Here is a 19,594-nt window from a genome sequence, read left to right on the forward strand (position 1 = left end):
GAGCCCTGAGGGTCTGCAGGGCCCCTGTTGCAGGAAAGGCCACCTCCTCCAGGTGGCCCATAGTCATGGCTCCCTTCCCTTGCCTCAAGCCTGGGCTGGCCAGGCAAGTCGGAGTCTGCCGTCTGGGGTGGAGGTGGGCAACGGGCCGTTGCAGGTGTTCACTGAGCGCCTACGGCCAAAAATCTGCCATGGACCAGGGACCTGAAACCCGGGATGAGCTAGCATCCTGACTGCCACTGATTTGGCCCCTACTGGGTGCCAAGCCTGGGCGGGGGCAACAGAGACGGACTGAATTCTCAGGAGCACAGTTAGGTGCAGTCCTTAAGTCCAGGAGTGGGCAGTTGTAGTGGGCAGCCACAGAGCCAAGGGTCTGTGAACTGGGTGGGCACAGCCACACCCTGGCACTGCCAGGCTCCCTCTTCCTCTTCTATGCACCTATTTCCTGGTAGCTTCGTATTCAATGCAAGTATCACTTTCTTGGGGAAGGCCACATAAAGCAGTGTCTTAAACCTTTTGCCCACAAACCCCAATAAGAACTACACTGTACATCCTGAGCCAGTACTTGTGTGCACACACACAGGGTGACACAAGTTACTGAAACAGGTGGTTCACAAAATGAGCCTTTCCCTTGCTACCTGAAAAGGACTCTGACATTTCCTATTCAATTCCACTGCATTAAAGGAGAGAAAGAAAAAGGGTGGAGGGAGAAAGCTCCTGGCCAAGGCTCCCCACATGCATCTCTGGGTCTCTACTTCTTCCAGGTCTAGGGAATGCAGGTTTGTAAGCACCAGCTGTTCTCTAGTAAAGATCGTAATAAATTAAAGACCTTTCCTCCTTGTGTTGAAAGTTCCTGAAAACCACTAGAATCAAGGCAAGCTGAATCTCCAACTAGCCATGCCAATAGTCCCAAGGTAAACTGGTGTCTTCTAGGCTTGGAACACAAGGCGTTCTTTGAGAGGCTTTTGGTCAGCTAATCACTCACTGGTACATATTAATTGTGACCACCTCCTACACATTAATTTTCACAATATTCACCATCTTATGACTTTTGTTACTATCTGAGCAACGTTTTACAGCATTCTGTTGCCAGGCAAAACCTATAAGATTTTTAACATCCTTGAAGAGAAAACTTAAGTTTTGTATTGAACCAAAGGATTAAGATTCTGATCTTTAAGAAAACATTAACAGCTCAAGAGGGGAGGGTATAGCTTGGTGGTAGAGTGCATGCCTAGCATGCACAAGGTCCTGGGTTCAATCCCCAGTACCTGCATTAGAATAAATAAATAAACCTAATTACCCCCCCAAAAAAAAGGAAGAAAGAAAAAGAAAACATTAACAGCTCAATGAACAATTGTCTCCTTGGACCTGAATGTTGAGGAATGTATTCTTGTTGATATTATTTTTCCCTATAATTTTCTACCCACCTGTTCCCAGGAAGACTCCACTTGAGGCCCCAGATTTCCCCCAATAGCCCATTTGCTGACACAGAACCCTCTCTGGGCCACACTGTCCAGATCATAACCCCAGGACTAGGTACCAACTGGGGGAACAATCCATGAATGAATCGCTGCACTCGGGGCCCTTGCGCAAGTCTCCTCCCTCTCTGGGCCCCTAATTACTCGACTATGTGATCGTGATAAGGGTGGTGCCAAGGGCCTCTGGGCTCTGACAATCAAGGGCTCTCCTGCTTTCTGGTGGTCTGGGATGGGTCTGCCTGCAGTGCACCTGGACTTGGTCTCCAGGTGGGCTTGGGCACAGGGGACCATCACAAGTCAGGCTCCTGGTGCCACTGGTGGTGGGACCTCATACTGGGGTGACTGGAGGAGGAGGGGATAAAAGGCAGAGTGGCAAGGTAGGTGCCGGGGGACGGGGTGTTCCTAGGGGAGAAGGCAAACTTAGAATTCTTTGACCTCATAAGGAAACAGCTTGGATCTGTATGGGGAGGGGTGGCATGGGGGAGGACAGCCTCCGGGACAGGGGCCAGCATTGCAGAAGAAGGCTTGGAGAGGTGCTGGGGAATTGGATCTTGCCAAAACTTAAAATTCCATGAGGCAGACTCTGAGCAGCCCAGAGCCCTGACACCATCTCCCTTCCTGCTCTGAAAGATAAGCAGCAAGACCCTGCCTGCCTAGGGCTCTCCCGACTTTCGTACTGCCTTGCATGTCTCGGGGCCCACACGCCTTGTCCTCTTCCAGAGATACGGTAGGCCTCAACTTTACTCGAAAACCCTGCAACTTTTGGGCAAATTTTCTGAGGCTCTGTGTAGTCAAATCAGGGCCCTATTTTCTCACCACTAACTGTATGGTTACATCTTCTTCACCCCATGAACAAACCTCCACAGTGACCCTCACCAGCTGGGCCAACCTGCCCGGATCTGACCAGAGCCCTCCTCACTTCTGTTACCAGCTGTCATCTACGAGGACAGGACGGGGCCTCCCCTCCCCAGGCTCCCAGGTCTGGGAGGCGCACTTCAGTTGGCCCCACACTCCATCATCTAGCTTTGTTTAGAATGTGATTGTCACCTCCTTCGCAGTTTCATGGGACAGCTCTTCACTGATCAAGGTCCTCACCAACTCCTAGTGACTGTCCAGACTCCTCATCAGGCCTTGGTGGTTTGCCCCCTTCAGTCCCCTGGCCCCTGTGTCCCAGGGGCCCCCTCTGCACCACGTGACAGTGAAGCCCACCCAGACCCAGGTGCACAGAGCCCATCAAGCAGTTCCTCAGGGAACCACTGCGCAGGTCCCTCTGGGTCTGGAAGACACCCCCCCACCCCTGCCCGGCCACCTCCTGGGTCACACTGGGTTCAGGGCCCATTCAGACAGGAGAGGAAACCCCTACTGCCCCAGGTGGACTGCTGGTGGGTCAGACGGACACTCGCTGTCTCTGCATGCATCACCCTGCGGCCTCTGCCACTGCCCATTGGCACGTCCTGCCCCTTTCAGGGCTGCTTGCTCCTGGATCGCCTGTGGCCTCCTGGCCCAGTGCCCCATTTCCTCCTGGGTGGAGCGGGTTGGGAGGGAGGCAGGCGGTGGGGACCGGCGGGCGCAGGTGCGCAGCCCAGGGCAGTGCAGAGCGGGCAGGCCAGCTGGGGCAAGGGGTCTGGGGGGCGGCCTGGGGTCCGGGCGCCACGGGCTCCGCTGGCGTGGCGCACGCGCGCACAGCGCTGGCAGCCGCGCCTCGCCCGGACCCGCGCTCTCCAAGGGCTTGCCCTTAAGATCGGGCCCCTTCATGCTGCTGCCGAGCGACCGGCTTGGGCGCGGCCAGGGACCCCCAAGCGCTGGATCTCGGGGGAAGGGGGACCGCGAGGGCTGCGGGGGGACTGAGCGGAGCCTACGTCACTCACAGAGGGCGAGCACGACTAGTGCGCGGCCCGGCCCCGCTCCCACGTCCTAGCCAGTTTCCGCCGGTTTCACTGCCTCGGGCCCCGCCCCTCCTCACTTCCTCACTTCCTCACTTCTCACCCGAATGTCCCAGCGGGTGACGCCTCGGCTCGCCGGCCCCGCCCCTCTCCCACGTCCCCACGGGTCTACGCCCGTCCCCCTTGAGCGCAGGCCCCGCCCCTCCTCGTGTCAAGCCCGAACGCGCTAGCGTGTGACAACGCTTGGCCCGCTGACACCGCCCCTTCTCCCAGGCGCGCAGCCCCGCCCGCTCCCACGGCCGGACTGGTCTGCGCCGTTTTGCCGCTGACGCACTCTACGCCCGTCTTTTGCCTCCAGCCAATCCCGTTCGTCTGTGACGTCTGGGCTGGCCAGCCCCGCCCGGCCCGTTCCCGTGGCTCGACTAGTCTGCGCGGGCGGTTCTCCGGGCCTGTCTCCGCCCCGCGCAGCGCGCGCGGCCCGCAGAGACCGCGGCTGTGACGCGAGCGTGACGCAGGGGTGACGTGAGCCCAGCCGCTCCCGAGGCGCTGGCGCTGCCCCCGCCGCGTTCCGAGGCAGCCGTAGCTCGGCTCGTGTCGCCAGGCCCGGGCTACCCCCTAGGCCTCTGCCGCCCGCTGCCCGTCATGGACGACTACGCGGGCCTGTCGGACGCCGAGCTAGCCGCCGTGCTGCGCCAGTACAACATCCCGCACGGGCCTGTCGTGGGTACGCGGCGGCGGGCGGCGGGCTGCGGGCGGGCCCCCTCCCCGCATTTCGCCCCGCGCCCCCTCCCCGCTCTGCCCCGGGCTCTCAGCCCGCGCCCCTGACGGCTTTGCGCCCCCTGTCTGGCCAGGTTCCACGCGCAAGCTCTACGAAAAGAAAATCTTCGAGTTTGAGACTCAGAGGCGGAGGCTCTCGCCCCCGAACTCGTCCGCATCCCCTTTCTCCTATCGGTTCTCGGGTAAGGCCCCCGCCGCAGAGCTCCACCTGGCCGCCTACGGGGACAGGCTTTGGGCGACGGGGAGGAAGGAGTCTCGCGGGTGTGGTGGGGCCGCTGGTTGGGAGGGGCACGGGGAAGAGGGAGGGGAGCCTGGAGCAAATGGTCCTGGCCCCTCCCCCATTCAGACTTAGATGCGGCGTCCGTGGACTCGGATATGTACGATCTGCCCAAGAAAGAGGACGCTTTACTTTACCAGAGCAAGGGTAAGGCCAGGGTGGGGTGGGCACCCTGGCACCCTCGTTCCACTCCTTCAGGGATCCCGGTGTCAGGAAGAACCTGAGACCTCAACCCCCATGGTCCTATAGTGGCCTTGGAGGGGAGAAATTATGTCACAGGCCCCCAAGTGGGCGTCAGATTAGGGCCATCGCGCCAGGCGGGGGACACCGCTGCCCCTTCTGCTACCGCTACCCCTCCTTCCCAAGGCTACAACGATGACTACTACGAGGAGAGTTACTTAAGCACCAGGACTTACGGGGAGCCTGAGTCTGTAGGCACATCCAAGGGCTTCCGCCAGCCCGCCGCTTCACTCTCAGATGCTGACACCTTCCACCACCAGGTGAGCTGGCCATCGGGCACCCTATACTTGGGTACAACCTGAGGGGGTCATCGCTGGGTTTGGATACATTGCGGGGTGGCCCTAAGCCTCCAGGGAGAGGTGGGCTCAGCAGTTGCCTGCCTAGTCAGGACCTTTCTTTGCGGGGCTGTCACAACTGTCTGACTAAAGGACCTGGGACATGCCCTACACTCTGGTCTGGGATCTGGGTTTGAGCTCTTTCTGAGAATCCTGGGGCAGAAAGTAGGGTGCAGGCAGTCAGGACAGTCACTGAGCAAGTGGCAAGGCCCCACAGATAAGGCCGGGAACTGAGAAGGCTTCTGGAGGGTGGCAAGGCCCCGGCTTTTAAGCAGTATTCAGAGTAGGTTCGGCAGGGAAGTTCGGATTAAGGGATGTGACAGGACCACGCTGACCTCACCAGGCAGTATCTTTTTACCCTGATTCACTTCTGTAGGTTCGCGATGACAGTCTTTTCTCTTCCGAAGAAGAAGGCAAGGATAGGTGAGTAGTAGGGAGGGCCAGGGACTGGGGCTGGTTCTGGGCTCAGGCCCTCCTGACCTATCCACTTTCCTCTTTGCCTCAGGGAGCGCCCCGTGTATGGTCGGGACAGTGCCTACCAGAGCATCGCACACTACCGCCCCGTTTCCAACGTCTCCAGAAGCTCCCTGGGCCTGTCCTATTACCCCACCTCCTCCTCTACCTCTCCAGTGTCCTCATCTTCATCTCCCCCACCTTCGTGGCTCACGCGCCGTGCCATCCGGCCCGAAAAGCAGGCCCCTGGGGCTGGTCTGGGTCAGGAGCGCCAGGTCCCACTCTGGGGTCAGATGCTACTGTTCCTGGTCTTCGCTGCCTTCCTGCTCTTTGTTTACTACTCCATGCAGGCCGAGGATGGCAACCCCTTCTGGGCGGACCCCTGAGGGTCTGGCTTCGTGGTTTTGGGGCCAGCTGCTCTTGGAAGTCCTGGCTGACTGCCTTAGCAGTGTTTGCTGGGGGAGGGGGGTTGGGGCTTTTCTGTGTTCTAGCTTGGGGGTCCTGGGAAAGGGGCAATGTTTGCTTCCCCTGCCTTGTCCTGCCAGGGAGGCAGCAGGACCAGACCCTCTGCAGCATGGTGGGCCTGGGCGGGCCTTCCTCTGGAGCCTCCTGGCCCTGCTTGCCTCTGACCCTTAAGGGCCTAGGAGGGCAAGATCCTTCTCCTGGAGAGAACATGGTTGTTGTCATTGCATGATTCGTTGTCACCTCATTGGGGGGATTAACCAAAGGCCACCCTGACTTTGTTTTCATGAACGCACAATAAAAAGACCGTTTATTTTTAACATGTGGGCTCTTCCCTTTAATGTGGGGAGGGATTGGGCTGCCCCCTGCTCAGGGCCTCTGGGGCTTGGGTCTCCAGAGTTGACATCTGGCTTTGTTGGTTCTTCCTTTTTCTTTTCGGTTAAGGGTAGGGATCACATGCTACCCATGGGCACATATGTGTTTTGCTTGTAGGGTCCATTTCCTGATTTGTTACCAAAGCTCTTGTAACTACTTAAGAATTACAGCCCACAGACAGCCCACCCGGAAATGCAGGCAAGGTGGCACAGACGACGTCAGTTGTGGATGTCCTAACTGGGAAAAGCAGACGCCCACCTCGGTGTCCCAGGGCAGGGAGATGGAAAGGGTTCCGCTTGGTGGGCCATTTCTATTGGGTAAAGCTGATTGTTTAATGACAGGGGAAGGCTCCCAATACCCGGAAATGCCCCATCACCTTCGGGTAAACCAGTCCCTCACCTGGCTATTCTCAATTACCTCCTGGTTTTCTGCCACGGGTATTTCCTAATTTTCAAAGTTTAGGTACAACTTTAACGGCAGGTGCTGAGGTAACCCAGGGTAGGACGCCATGTGAGGCCGTGCACTCTGGCTCTACACCACCAGCAGGGGGCTGAAAAGCAGAGAGGCTGGCTCCACCAGGGCTTCCCCGTAGGGTGGGGCCCTGACACCAGTTCCTCACCTCTGGTGGCTCCTGGCTACAGATGGTAGACAGGACGTGGCGGGGCTGGCCTCTCACCTGCACGTGCACTGTGGGCTCCTGAGTCTTCGCAGGCACTTGGCTGTCCAGGGCCACATGGTGAGCTCCAGCCAGGGCGGGGGCTGGAACCCTCCCACCCAACGCTCCTGCTCATTTTTTTGCTGCACCCTAGTCTGTCCCTGCACTTTTTTGGTATGTATGTGTTTTCCTAAAAGTAACACATTTTTATGCATTTAAAATATACAGAAAAGATACATATATATACAGAAAAGAATGAAAGAACTTAGTTGCTTCAGATTTTCTCACCACTCCCACAGCCTCTGCAAGCCACTCCCACCTGGCCCCCCCAGCACCCAGCCAACTGGCGTGGAGTCCCCAGGCCCCTTGTCATCCCAGTGCAAGAGCTGAGGCTTGGATGATTCATGGTGGGTGGTGGGCATGGGCAGAGATGCTGCCTCCTCATCGGTGACAACAGGGCCTGATGGTAAGATCAGTGAGCCTGCATTGGGGGAGGAGCAGAACAAGCACTCAGGTTGCCAGTGCATGGGGACTACAGAGGGGCACAGTGAGACATCTTGTTTCAGCAACTGATCCCAAATCAAGTATGTTACAAGCAGGGACTGAGCCTGTGAGAATGGTCCCCAACAATCACTCACTACCTGGGACTGCTGGAGCCCCAAGGAGTCTGGGCAGAGGCAGGTGAAGCCTAGAGAAATGGCAAGGCTTATGTGCTGACACTCGGGAGTAGCTGAGGCAGAGAGAAGGGAAAGCACAGGAGGAAGGAGAGCTGAGCTTGAGGCATCACAAGGAAGGGGAGAGACCGAGGCCTCTGGATGGAATGCCCTCTGCGGGCTTCAGTCCTCCATCTGTTGCAGGGAAAGGGGAGGCTAGGTATGCTTGGCAACCATTGTGCTGTCTTGAGAGAAGAAAGAAAGGAAAGAGTTACCACCCAGGAGACAGTCTCCACCTTTCTTCATTTATTCCCCAAGGGCAACCACATGCATTGATCACCACCCTCCAGAGGGAAGGTGACTGCAGGCTCCTGTGGGGCTTCAAGCCTCCTGCCCCAGGGCTGAGCCACCCCCTCCCAGAGTTCTGATAGCTCCCAAAGGCTCTGGCCCCCCTCCAGGACTCCCCTTCAGCCTGGGCCCCACTTCCCAGGGTTCCAGATCTCCATAAGGGAACTAAGTGCCCCCTAGTGCTCTGAGCACCCCAACCCAAAGGCTTTTGAGGGCTCCGTGAGCCCCTGAGGGACCCCAGATTTCGAGGTCTCGACCTAGTGCTTTCCAGGACTCTGAGACTACCTCCCACAGGAGCTCTGAGGGGCCCCCTGCAGTGGGGGTGCCACGGGTTGGGGGTTGCAGGGGCTGTCAGGCAGGGAGGAGCCCAAGCAGCCAGCCCTTGCAATGGAGCAAGTCCCTTGGGCCTCTGCACGAGAAGCTGAGTGCATCCCTGGTGGAGTGCAGAGAGGAGGACACTGTGGGCGGGACACAGGTGGAGCCAGGAAGCCTAGCTCCTAATCCAGCCCCTCGACCTCTGCCCCAGACCCTCAGATCCAGGGGAGGGGGCAGACAGTATTGGGCAGGTCTAGGGCCCCCTCTGCCTTGACCACCAGTCTGTGTTGGGACAGCTGCTTTAACTAGAGAGGGTGGCTACTGAGCTGGTGCCAGCACTACAGACGCATCCATCCAAGAGGACAGGCCAAGGGGTGCACAGCCTCTGGCTCTATGAGGATGAACCACTCCAGGCCCCAAGGGCCTAATGGAGAGGAAAATGGCACTACTACTCTCCTAGGCTGGTTTCTTACACAAAGGGCCAGTCCCTGGAGACTCCACCCTCCCCCTCCCAGGGCAGGCCCCGCCCCCCTGAACCACCACTTCTCTGTGGAGCCTGCTGGGCTGAGAGGGGAGCAAGGCAGGCACACTGGAGGCTTCTAGAAGCTGCTCAGCTGGAGAGGAGGCAGAGCCAGGCACAGAGAGGTCTAGCACCACTGGGGGGATAGAGGTTCCCCCCAGGCACCCCCTCCTCCTCTCGGCCCACCTGCCACCCACATGGCACACCTCCTTTCCATGAATCGCCCAGAGCCTCCTGCCCCCTCCCTGGGCCAGTCTGCCAAGAGGCGACAGTCCCGCCTCCCATCCTTTCCAAGCCCCCGCCTGGTGGGGACCCTCGTGGGAGAATGGCCCCAGAGCTGAGCCCAGCTAACCAGGAGTCCCTGTCCCCTCCCAGATGCCACATCACGCCCAGGCAACCATGAGGCCCATGGGTCGGCAAGGGGGGAAAGATGCCAACCTGGGGGGAGACAGGACCCAGAGGACAGAGGCTACAGGACAGACCGGACCTGAGCCTGAGGCCCGCCCAGGCAGGGGACAGGAGGAAACAAGACTGGGGCACCATCCCTGCGAGGGGTTTTAGGGGAGGACAGGCAGATGGCACCAGGAAAAGGAGCGCTGGGACCCCATCCTGCTGGGGGAGAATGGCCTGGGCCCCGGCCCCACTGAGCAACTCCCCCAGAGGACACCCGGACTGCTAGGAGGACACAGGGAATCACAAGGCCCAGGCCCTCAGCCGGGCTCACACACAGGGTGTCCAGGCTGGGCCACCCATCCAGAGCCAGCAGGGGTGGTGGCCCGGCCCCAACAGGCCCCACGCCCGAGCCCTGCTCACCAACACATGCCAGGAGCCGGGGAGAGGACCCAGCCACATGCCCTCCCCAGGCAACCCCACCTCACCTATTAAGTCTGGGGAGGGGATGGCGGGTCGCCCCGGTCAGGAGCAGCCTCCACCTCCGTCCCGCAGGTCCTGTCTGGTCGGAGTCCAAGCCAGGCAGGACAGGGGGAAGGCGGAGCTGACTGCCCCAACCACAGCAGCCCCCATCCCTGCTCTGGCCACACCTCTGCACCTGACCCTCCCTGCTGCCTATTCCTCCAGGAGGATGGGAGGCACCCAGGTGGGGAAGGGGAGCAGCAGCCACTCAGGATGGGGCCGCCACCCATCTGACAGGGAGGGAGCCTCAGCATTTCAACAAGGGCAACATTAGTCTGAAGACACCTGGGGTTCCTGCAAGGCCCCCCAGCATGGGCGACCTGGCCCAACTCCAAGGCACAGGGCCGGGTGCTTGAGGGAGGCCACCCCCACCCCGGAACCCCGATGGAGCCAGAAGAAGCCACCCCCCAGGAAGGAGGTGGCCGCTAGGTCAGGGTCAGCAGGCACGCGGAGTGCTGGGCGCGGGCCACGCGGACCGTGTGTGTGTGCTGGCGCTCTGCTGCCCGGGGTGTCTCATCCCGCTCCAGGGCCCGGCTGCTGCCAGGTCCCACACCAGCCTCGTCCTCAGGCCACAGGCATCTCCAGGGAGGATGCTACCCGGCAGGCAGGGCCACGCGGTGCTGCTCAGAGGTCGGGCCGGCCTCGTCCACCTCTACCACGGGTAACTGGAAGGTCCCCACGAGCCCAGCGAGGCCTCAGCCAGGGCAGCAGGGCTGAGGAAACCACTGAATGATGGGTGGGGTTGGGGGACTGCCCTTGGTCCGCACACCTGTGAGGACGGGCCAGGCACAGACGTCCTGTGTTCAATGGGAAAGGCTCCCAGGCCCTCCTGCGGGGAGGGTGAGGGCCAAGGACGAGCCCTGGCGGTGGCGGGAGGCTGGGTGGGGGCGGGGTCCGGCCGCTGCCCTGACTGTGCCCACCCACACCACCCACACAGCGGGCCACTAGGAGGAGCTCCCCCAGGCAAGGGCGCCTGTGCAGCTGGGTGAGGGAAGACCCAGTCCCCCTCCAGTCCCCAGGGCCCCTGTGGCAGGCTGCCTCAGAGGGAAGACTGCAGGGAAGCCGGGCCCTCCTGCTTATTCCTTCTGCCCAGGAACTGGAGGGACCGGAACGTGGCTCTTACTCAGTCACGGGCCAGGGGGACAGTCAGATGGCCCAGGAGTGTGGGGCTGCACCAGGCCTGAGCATCTCCAGGGGAGCCCCAGGGCCATGAGGCCTAACACCCTGGCCAAAGGGCGTGCCCAGGAGCCATGACCACAAGCCCCGAGGTGAGGCCCAGCAGGCATGGCCTCGGTCTCTGCTCCTGGGGGACAGAGAGCCCAGCTCTCCAGAAACCCACCATCCCTGGGTTCCAGAAGTGCATGGCGGCCTTGGATGCTGCTGGGAGCTGTCGCCAAGGGACCCGGCGTTGCCCAGCAGCGAGAGCCAACAGGAAAAGCACTCACCGCCCACAGAACCTGTGTGACAAATGCAGAGCCACCAAGCGTGTCATCGGGAAGTCGTGTCTGAGTGCCAGCCAAGAAGGATGGGGCAGGCACATCTCCAGGCCCCTTCAGCCACAGGGGGAGCGCCCTCCTGGGACCAACTGGACACTCGGCTGCCATCTCAGGCTGGCGCCTGCCACCACTGAGCCACCAGAGCCCAGTACGGGGCTACCTGACACGGTCACCGAAGAAAAGGGGCTTGTCAGCCTGCACCTGCACAGCGTGGCCCCAGTTCTCTCCTCCCTGTCCCAACCCAGATCACAGCTGCGAGGTGGAGGGTGGGAGGGGAGGGGAAGAGAGGGGAGGCGCTGCACCCATGTGCAGAGAGAGGTCACCCCAGCCTCAGGCAAGGTAGCTGCCCCCGCCACCCCCCCACACACACTGGGAAGGAGAGGGAGTGGGGTGGGAGCAGGACTGAACCACTGAGTGGGGACCTTGGAGGCGGGAGAGCACCCTGGGGCCCAGGCCTGGGTGGGGACTTACACGGCCCTGGCAGTGAATGTGCTGCTGTGATGACAAAGAGCTTCCTGCCCGTGTGTCCAGGGCTGCACAACCAGCTGGGGCTGCCAGCAGTGCTGCACTCCTCCGCAGAGGGCAGAGGGCAGAGGGCACACACCGTGGGCACTGTGGGTCACACTGGGGCTCTGTCACATATTCCTTCTTTCTCTGGCCTTCTGTGTGTTTTGCTTGCAACCATTTAAAGATGAAGAGCCACCCTCTGCCCTTGCAAACACAGGCCCTGTCTGTCCTGGCCCCGGGGCTGGAACTCACCACCCCAGCTTACACAAAGGACACATTCCTGAGGAGCCTGTGTGGGACCAGGAGTCCCCGACCCAGGTTCAGCAGCAAGGACACTCCTCGGAGCCTTCTCATTCGCCATGAACAGGAACCACTTACGCCCTAGTGGGTATCATCCTGTCCTGCGTTGTTCCTGGGTTTACCTGTGTGACCCATAACACTACAGCAGAGGGGAGGGAGTGTGCCTTAGAGATGAAGTTATTTGAAAAAACATTGCAGCTCCGATCTTGGGGCTGCTCTGTCTCTCTCAGATTGCTGGCTCTGGGGAAGCCCTGCCCTGAGCAGCCCTATGGAGAGGCCTGGTGGGGAGGCCTGCGGCTCCTGCCACAGGCAAGTGAGCAATCTTGGAGAGCAGAGCCCCCCACCTCCACCCCCAGGCAGACCCAATGGCCGTGGCCCCAACTGACGCCTGGACTGCAGCCTGTGAGAGACCCCGAGCAGGAATCCCTCAGCCAAGCCTTCTAGGATCCTGACTTTCAGACACTTGGGAGACCACAAAGTGCTAGCTGCGTTAAGGCACCACGTTTGGGGTAATTTCTTACCCAGCAATAGGTGACTACTACACGATGATTTTAAATGGAGGCCACTCTAAGTCAGTCTGAAGCAAACAAACCGATGAGAAACCCCAGAAGCCATTAGGAAAAGCCTGGAAAGTCTGATGACATAAAAACTGAAATCATCTGCCCGACCAAACCACAAAGTCAAGAGACAAGTGACAAAGCGAGGGAAAAAACAGTAGCGAGATGTGACTCAGGGCTCCTATCATTAGAGTAGAGAGAGCTTGAAGCAGTCAGGGACGAGTTGGAAAAGCCAATGACCCAACAGGAAAAGGGGGTGGAAGAGGGGAAGGCGGGAAATGAAAGCCAAAGGCTCCTGCGCCACCTGAGTCCACAGGCAGAGCATGCTGGGCTGCCGAGGTCCCAGAGCTGCTCATTCCGGGCACAAATGGTGGCGGGTGACTGGCACTGCATTTCCTCTGCCGCTCCAACTAGACGGCAGGCCATCCTGGAGCCGAACAAAGACTATCCACCGCAAAGACTGGCCAAAGCGGTGGGTGGTGGTGCTGGGTGTTGAGCAGGTCTGTCCGGGCAGCATCACCCAGGAGCTGGGAGACCCTATAGGTGAGGAACCTTTGGCAGGAAAGGCGACAGCTTCCCCCCAGCTGGAGGGCGGGCCACACCCACAGCCCAGACAACTGTCAGGGCACTTCCTGGGCAGACAAGCCCCTTTCTGGTCTCCACACTCCCCCCAGTCGGCTTGGTCTCGGTCTCAGGGCCCAGGTTCCTTTCCCATCCCCGAGCTCGGCATTCGGGTCTTTCTCCTCTGCCTCATCAGAGTCCTTTCCATCCCCACGCCCAGACACAAATCTGATCTCCGCCCCCTCTCCTCCTTGTCCAGATGTTATCAGCCCCAGTCTGGAACCTGCTGAGCACATGTACAAACATGACACCTTATCTTGCCTGGACTGAGGATGGCATCCTGCAGTGCCCCCAGGCAGGGAAGGGCGACCATTACTCAATGGGAAACTCCTGATCTCGCGAGAGCTAGCACCCTCCTGGCACTTCCCAGGCCCACAGGGACCCTGCAAAGGGCAGGGGGCACACACATAGCACTCTAGGCCTCTAGAGCAGTGCTTCTCACAGTGGGGGTCCCCAGGCCCAGCGTGAGAACCACCAGGACGGATGGTCCCTGATCGTGCCCACTCCTCGAGAAGCCACGAGCTTTCTCTGCGGGGTTCGCCTTGACCTCCCCAGGTGAGAGGCAGGCAGGCAGAGAGGCAGGCACTGATGGCTGATGGCTGCAACCACAGGTTGTCCTGGAGAACAGGCGTGCTTGGGCAGGATTCCCTCCCAGCAAGCCACACCTGTCAAGTGACATGGGGAAGACTTTGTTACTTCTTGCCCATCTCACGACCCTACCTCCAGAAGCCTGGACAGGCACCTCTGGCAGATACCATGGCTCTGGGTACTGGCCCCAGCTCTGCCCACCTCTCCCTGGATACTAGCTTGTGTGTGTATATGTGCGTGGAGGAGGGAGGATCCATGCTTCACAGAGCCGTCCCAGTCACACTCAGGGGCGCTGGAACACAGTGGGCCGGGCAAGGGTGTGTGTGGGTCGGGGAGAGTGCTACATTCTGAGCTCTGGGAGGGTGGAAGCTCCAAGAAGTGCGGAGTAAGGCCGCCCTCAGAGGCCAGGACTAGCGGGGGGGGGGGGAGCCGGAGACCGTGCCCTTTGCCATCTGCCCTCCCTCCCCACTCACCAGGCCCCTGGGGACCCCAATACACGATCCCCGGCCACCTAGAGGGCCAGACACCCTCGGGACAGTGGTGGGAGTCCTGCCAGGAGCGGCGAGAGGGGCGCCCTCAGGTCTCCCGGGGCCTGGACTCTGAGGAGGCTTCTCTTCCGCCTCTCCCCCGGAGAGGGCGTAGACCCCCGGGGTCTCGGGGAACCGGGACTCTGGCCCAGCCCAGGACTCAGAGGAGCCGAGGGCGGAGTCCAAAGCCCCAGGGCGCTGACGAGCAGGCCCGGGCGTCGTCCCGCCGCGCCGGGCCCCACCCGCACCGCCCCCGCGTCTATCTCCTCACCTCCCTTCAGCGCACCCACCGGAAACCACGGAGCACCGCCTTCCTGCCCACCCCTTCCGGCTAGATCCGCCAATGACTAAGCTCGACTCGTGACTAGACCCGCCTCCAGGTGACCGAGGTATCTCGGCCCCGTGGCGTGACGGGCCCCTCTTCTGTCCAATCAAAACAAGCCGCCCGCGTGCGCGCCCCTCTCGGCTCCGCCCCCGCGCGCTTTCTTCCTCCGCGGTGGGGCCCAGCCTTCTGCGAGCTGGCAGACGTCCCCCGCGCCCCGAGAGCGTGGACTCTCGGTGCGGAATCACGGGAGTCGTCCAGTAGGCGCAGCTTGCGTGCTTTTGCTGTGAACTTGCATTCTGAAGGAACTAAGTCCCAGGGGCCGCAGCCCCTGCCGCCGCTCCCCCAACGCGGGCATGCCTATGGTGCCGTCTGACGGCTGCTCCGGGTTTTATCAGTGTGTGTGTGTCACGCACGCGCGTGACCCCCACTGACATCAGTGTCCAGTGTGTGTCCTCCCAAGTATCCCTCCCGTGGACCTTTCATAGCCTCAGCCTCCTCCCTCCTCCCAACCGTGGCAACCAGAATTCTGTTCTCATCTCTCTAATTTTGTCATTTGAAGACCGTGACATAAATGGAATCGGGCAGTGTGTGACCTGGGGTGGGCTGTTTTTTCCACTCACATGATGCCCTGGAGAGCCCAGCAAATCGTCGCACGTTTCAACAATAGTTAAGTTAGTTCTTCCTTTGTATTGCCAGCTCTAGTCCTTGGCGGGGATCAGCCACGGTTGGTTCAAGCGTTCACCCACTGAAGAACGTATTGCTTGTTCCCACTTTTAGGCTTCTGCAAAGGAATCTGCTGAGAACATTCGTGTACAGGTTTTCCTGTCGTCTTAACGTTTCCATTTCTTTGGCATAAACGGCCACCAGTGCAATTGCTGGGTCCTACGGAGGTGGATGTGTAGCTTTAAAAGAAACTGCCAAACTGCCTTCCACTGGGGCTGTATCATTTTCCATGACCACCCTCGCATATTGTTTAAGCACAAAATTGAACATTGTTACAAAACATTATTTTAAGCAAGAGTGTTAATCGTTTTGTTTCTCTCTTCTAAACCGTATTCTTCTATGCAATCACCAACACAGTTATTCACACCGTTTAAAACACACACACACACACACACACACACACCCTGGACACTTGATGGTGATTTTCTTTTAATTAGCAACAATATATCTTGGAAATTCTTCCATGTCAGGACACAAACGTCCAGCTCATTTCTTCTCTCTGGCCACATGGTATTTGATAGAATACGTGTCCTATAATTTACCTAATGGATCCCCAGTTGAGGTACCTGTACCTTTTCTTCTCCTTCTTTTTGCTGTTCATGTTAATGCTGCAACTCCCAACTCTGAGCATGTGTCAATCTCCCTCTAGGATAATTCCCTCTAAGTGGAACTGCCAGGTCAAAACCTGGGGGCATTTAAACTTTTAATAGACACTATGTAATTGCTTCCCCCCAAGACCCTACTTGGTCATACACTAGGGCTGTTAGTCCTTTGTTCCATATGTTGTAAATTCTTTCCCTCAGTCTGTCTCTTGTCTTGAGAGACTAGGCTTGCTGTTCTGGGCTGTCAAGAAGTTAGACAGACATTTTTATATGACCAAATTTATTGAACTCTCAATTGGTGTTTTCTGGGTTATGTATCTTGGGCACAAAGCCCTCCTCCCAAGTGTGAGGAGAGTGATGAGACTCGGGGCAGAATTTCTGAGTCCCCATAGCCAGTTCCTTGTCTGTTTTTTTTGGGGGGGGGTCTAATGATTTTTTTAAGTATTTTTTTTTAAATGGAGGTACTGGGGAATGAACCCAGAACGTCATGCATGCTAAGCATGCACTCTTCCGCCGAGCTACACCCCACTCACCGTCAATTCCTTGCGGACCCAGGCTGGTAGGTCGGCCTGCGGCCAAATCACTGTGTGTGTGTTGGAGGAGCGGGGTGCTGCTGCCTCGGCTGGGACTGGGAGCAGTGCCTCTCAGACATCCAGCCCCTGCCTTCCAGGGATGCCAGTCCAGTTTGGGAGAAAGACAAGGAAATGTGTAACGAGAAGAGCCTAGTTATATTATTTCAGTGCAGGGACACGAGGGAGATCCATGAGGAAACAGCCTTGAAAACGGTGGGGGGAGGGGCTGGGTTTCCGAGGCGCTCGGAGTTAATGGGCCTCAGAAGGTGAGACAGCACAACCGAGAATCCACCTAAAACCAGTGCTCTCGAAGGGTCACCTGCACGGTGGAAAGGAAGAACAGGCATATGAAAAGAAGTGGGTCCATCCCAGCCTGGGTCTGAGTGAGCAGGAGGAGAACCCCGCCCCCACGTCATCCTTAAGCAGGGGCTACCTCCCGGGGCCGGCCGCGGGCAGAAAGGCTTCAGCGAGCCAACCGCTGGCTGCCAGAGGAACTGCCCCCCCCACTCCCCGCGCCCCCATCGTGCTGCTACTGCTGGGCTCCTGGGAGCAAACCCTGCCCGGGAGAGGACTCCTCACCCCAGGCGTCCCGTTCAGGACTCCCGGAGGCCCAGCTGAAGGCGGGTCCGCAATCTCCAACTGAAGCCACCGCCTGCCCTCACGGAAAATCAGCAGGTCTGTCAAAGAGAGGGCTGGCCCTGTCAACGACCCCCTCCCCAGGCCATAACTGTCAGAGGCCAGATGACATCATTTTTGGCAATGGCTGCGAGGGTTTGCTATGTGCCTGGGCTCAGCCATCCCACCCTCTCCACAGCGCTACAAGGTTGGTAGGATGCTGTCCTCACTCTCTGGATGAGGAAATGAGGACCACATGACACACAAGGGTTAGGTAGCTTGTTCTGAATCACTAGCTAGCAAGTGGCTAAGGCCAGGTGTGGATCGAGGACTCTGGGCTCTAAGCCTGACCTCTCCCCCCTTTGTGGGCTACGCTCTACAGCCTGGCTCCCTTGTCACTGGGAGATTCCCGGGGCCTGCCAGGGGTACATCAGCTTGTCCTGAAGGCGGCAGAGGTGAGCCCAGGTGAATATCCCCCAGGCCTTGGGTCAGCACTTAACAAAAGGAGGAGGGTGAGAAAGAGAAACACCTTCTACTCTTGTGCTTAATCGGGGACTTTGAAACACCGACTGACATCACCTTTGCATTCTCCTGAGATCAGAGAGCAGTTCTCATGGATATTTACAAATCGTTTGCATTAGTGATATAAAGGTACTCTGCAGTAGCCCCCAGAGACACAAAAAGATACAGAAGAGGGAATCACAAAGATACGAGTAAAGTGAAAAGATTTGAAAAAGAAAAAGCATTTTAGAAGTTAAAAAAAGAAAGCACAGTCATTGAATAAAAACCTCAAGAAATTAATTAAACCACAAGTAGATGCCACTGAAGAAGGAGTTAATGACCTGGAAGACGGTGCCTCAGAAATCACCTCCTGCCCTGGTCCCCCTCGTAGCTGATGATGTTGCTCCCTCCTTCCCTGAGAGATTGCAGCAGCCCCTCCTCAGAGATCCGGGGCTCTGGATGTTCAACGCCCCTCATGCTGGCTTCTAGCCTTCCAGTGACATCAACCCCTTCCCTTCTGCCCCTTGCTCCAGGGGCGGCAGCTTCTTCCTGTACTGTCCCTGTTCCTTCAGCCCTCCGCTCCCTGAGTGACCAAGTGGGGCTCGAGGCACCCGTGACCTGCAGGGGCCTCACAGTTCGCCAGGGTCTCACCTGCAGTTGACTGGGATGAAGGGTCCACTGCAGCAAGTACCTGGGGAGCTGGAGTAGCTGCCGCCCTGGACGGTCAGGAAGGTCACGATGGCTATCAGGACTGCAGTATGGGATGACTCTTGAGTGTACCTGGGAGTGTACAGAGGAACAGATGACAAGGTCAGATCCCTTACAAGTCACACTATGACAGCCAGAGAACTTCCATGCAGCCCTACCAAACTCTCGTACTCCCTGTACCTGCAGGGCTGAAGGTGCTGGAAAGGAAGCATAGCATTTCATTGTGAGGGTTACAGAATCCCAAGGCCCGTTGAATTCCCAGCCTCTCCACATTTCTCATATGAAAGGTAGAGCAGTGGTTGGAGGACTGGGACCCTGAAACCTGGAACTGGGACAGCTGGTTGGCTTCAGTTGAAGCTGACAATTGGGAAGACCCCAGTCCCACTGAGCCTGTTTTGCCAGACGAAGTAGCCTGCCCTCCCGTGTCTGAGGGGCTGGTGTTCTCTCCCTCGAGGACTGTGTCATTACCTCACCTGGGGCAGATGCCTTGCAAAGGGAGACCCGTTGTCCTCCAGACTCTCTGCATCCACACCCTGTTGCCATTAGACCCATAACTGGAATCTAATCAATCATAGCTTTCTCCAGGGGGTAAAGTCTGACCAAAGAGGACATAGCTCCTACATCAATACATATTTTCCAGACTTGACTGAAATCTACCAAATGAACCGTATTTGAACATTTGTGGTTGTAGTTTTTCAGGGTTTTCAGCTGAGTAGGTGAGCTCAGACACTCCATGTAGTGGATTATTTGACAGAGGCGCATTTAGTAGAGTTTCCAGGTGGAAAGTGTTAGCACATGGAACCCATGAGTAGTTGAGCACTTCACATGGTTGGTTGTCTGAATCTTGGACCCGCTGTTGACTTGTATTTCATTGGTATGGGTTTCAGAAGTGCCGTGGCATGATATGCAGGACAGAACCCAAAGGGTTAGGGAGAGAAGAATTTTGGAGTAGATTCATCATATTGTACCTGAACACCCTACCCTCCAACTGTGATCCAGGGATAGGTCCAGTGCTGGTCTTTCAAAGAGGCATTGAGAGAGCTGTTTAAGCAGTAACACTAGCATCCTTGAAAATCTCTGAAAAGATCATAGTGCTTCTAGGAAGGAAATAGTTGGGTAGCCTGCTACAGTGCTTCTTGATGTATGTAACTCTGGATGCTCTAGGTCTGTGACCCAATTACCTGACTTTAGTGCCCCAGTGGAGAGTCACAGCTTCTTACCCAGTTTTCAGGCCCAGAGCCCCCCAATAAAAGGGGATGCTGTGTTCCCTGG

General features: G+C 58.1%; 1 protein-coding gene and 1 long non-coding RNA gene across 2 annotated transcripts; one reads left to right on the plus strand and one right to left on the minus strand.

Moving 5' to 3' along the window:
* Positions 1 to 3,771: 3,771 nt before the first annotated feature.
* On the plus strand, positions 3,772 to 6,222 carry EMD (emerin). The gene is made up of 6 exons (XM_072956347.1): positions 3,772 to 4,082; positions 4,210 to 4,317; positions 4,482 to 4,559; positions 4,779 to 4,912; positions 5,364 to 5,410; positions 5,493 to 6,222. The coding sequence occupies exons 1-6, from the start codon at positions 4,001 to 4,003 to the stop codon at positions 5,824 to 5,826; spliced, it is 783 nt and encodes a 260-aa protein (XP_072812448.1). The 5' UTR covers positions 3,772 to 4,000; the 3' UTR covers positions 5,827 to 6,222.
* A 10,021-nt stretch (positions 6,223 to 16,243) lies between these two features.
* LOC140692006 (uncharacterized) lies at positions 16,244 to 18,396 on the minus strand. Its single transcript, XR_012067602.1, has 3 exons — positions 18,266 to 18,396; positions 17,078 to 17,175; positions 16,244 to 16,817 (listed from the first exon to the last, which is right to left on the minus strand). It is a non-coding gene; the product is annotated as an uncharacterized lncRNA (long non-coding RNA).
* Between the last annotated feature and the right edge of the window lie 1,198 nt (positions 18,397 to 19,594).

Source organism: Vicugna pacos, chromosome X, assembly GCF_048564905.1.
Source record: "Vicugna pacos chromosome X, VicPac4, whole genome shotgun sequence".
In the NCBI taxonomy this organism is placed as follows: domain Eukaryota; kingdom Metazoa; phylum Chordata; class Mammalia; order Artiodactyla; family Camelidae; genus Vicugna; species Vicugna pacos.

What these genes read in the sequence shown, in the direction of transcription:
- EMD (XM_072956347.1), top strand. Translation starts at nt 4,001, where the DNA reads ATGGACGACTACGCGGGCCTGTCGGACGCCGAGCTAGCCGCCGTGCTG. An exon ending in TTTCTCCTATCGGTTCTCGG is followed by an intron (nt 4,318 to 4,481) that starts GTAAGGCCCCCG and finishes TCCCCCATTCAG; the next exon opens with ACTTAGATGCGGCGTCCGTG. An exon ending in TTTACTTTACCAGAGCAAGG is followed by an intron (nt 4,560 to 4,778) that starts GTAAGGCCAGGG and finishes CTCCTTCCCAAG; the next exon opens with GCTACAACGATGACTACTAC.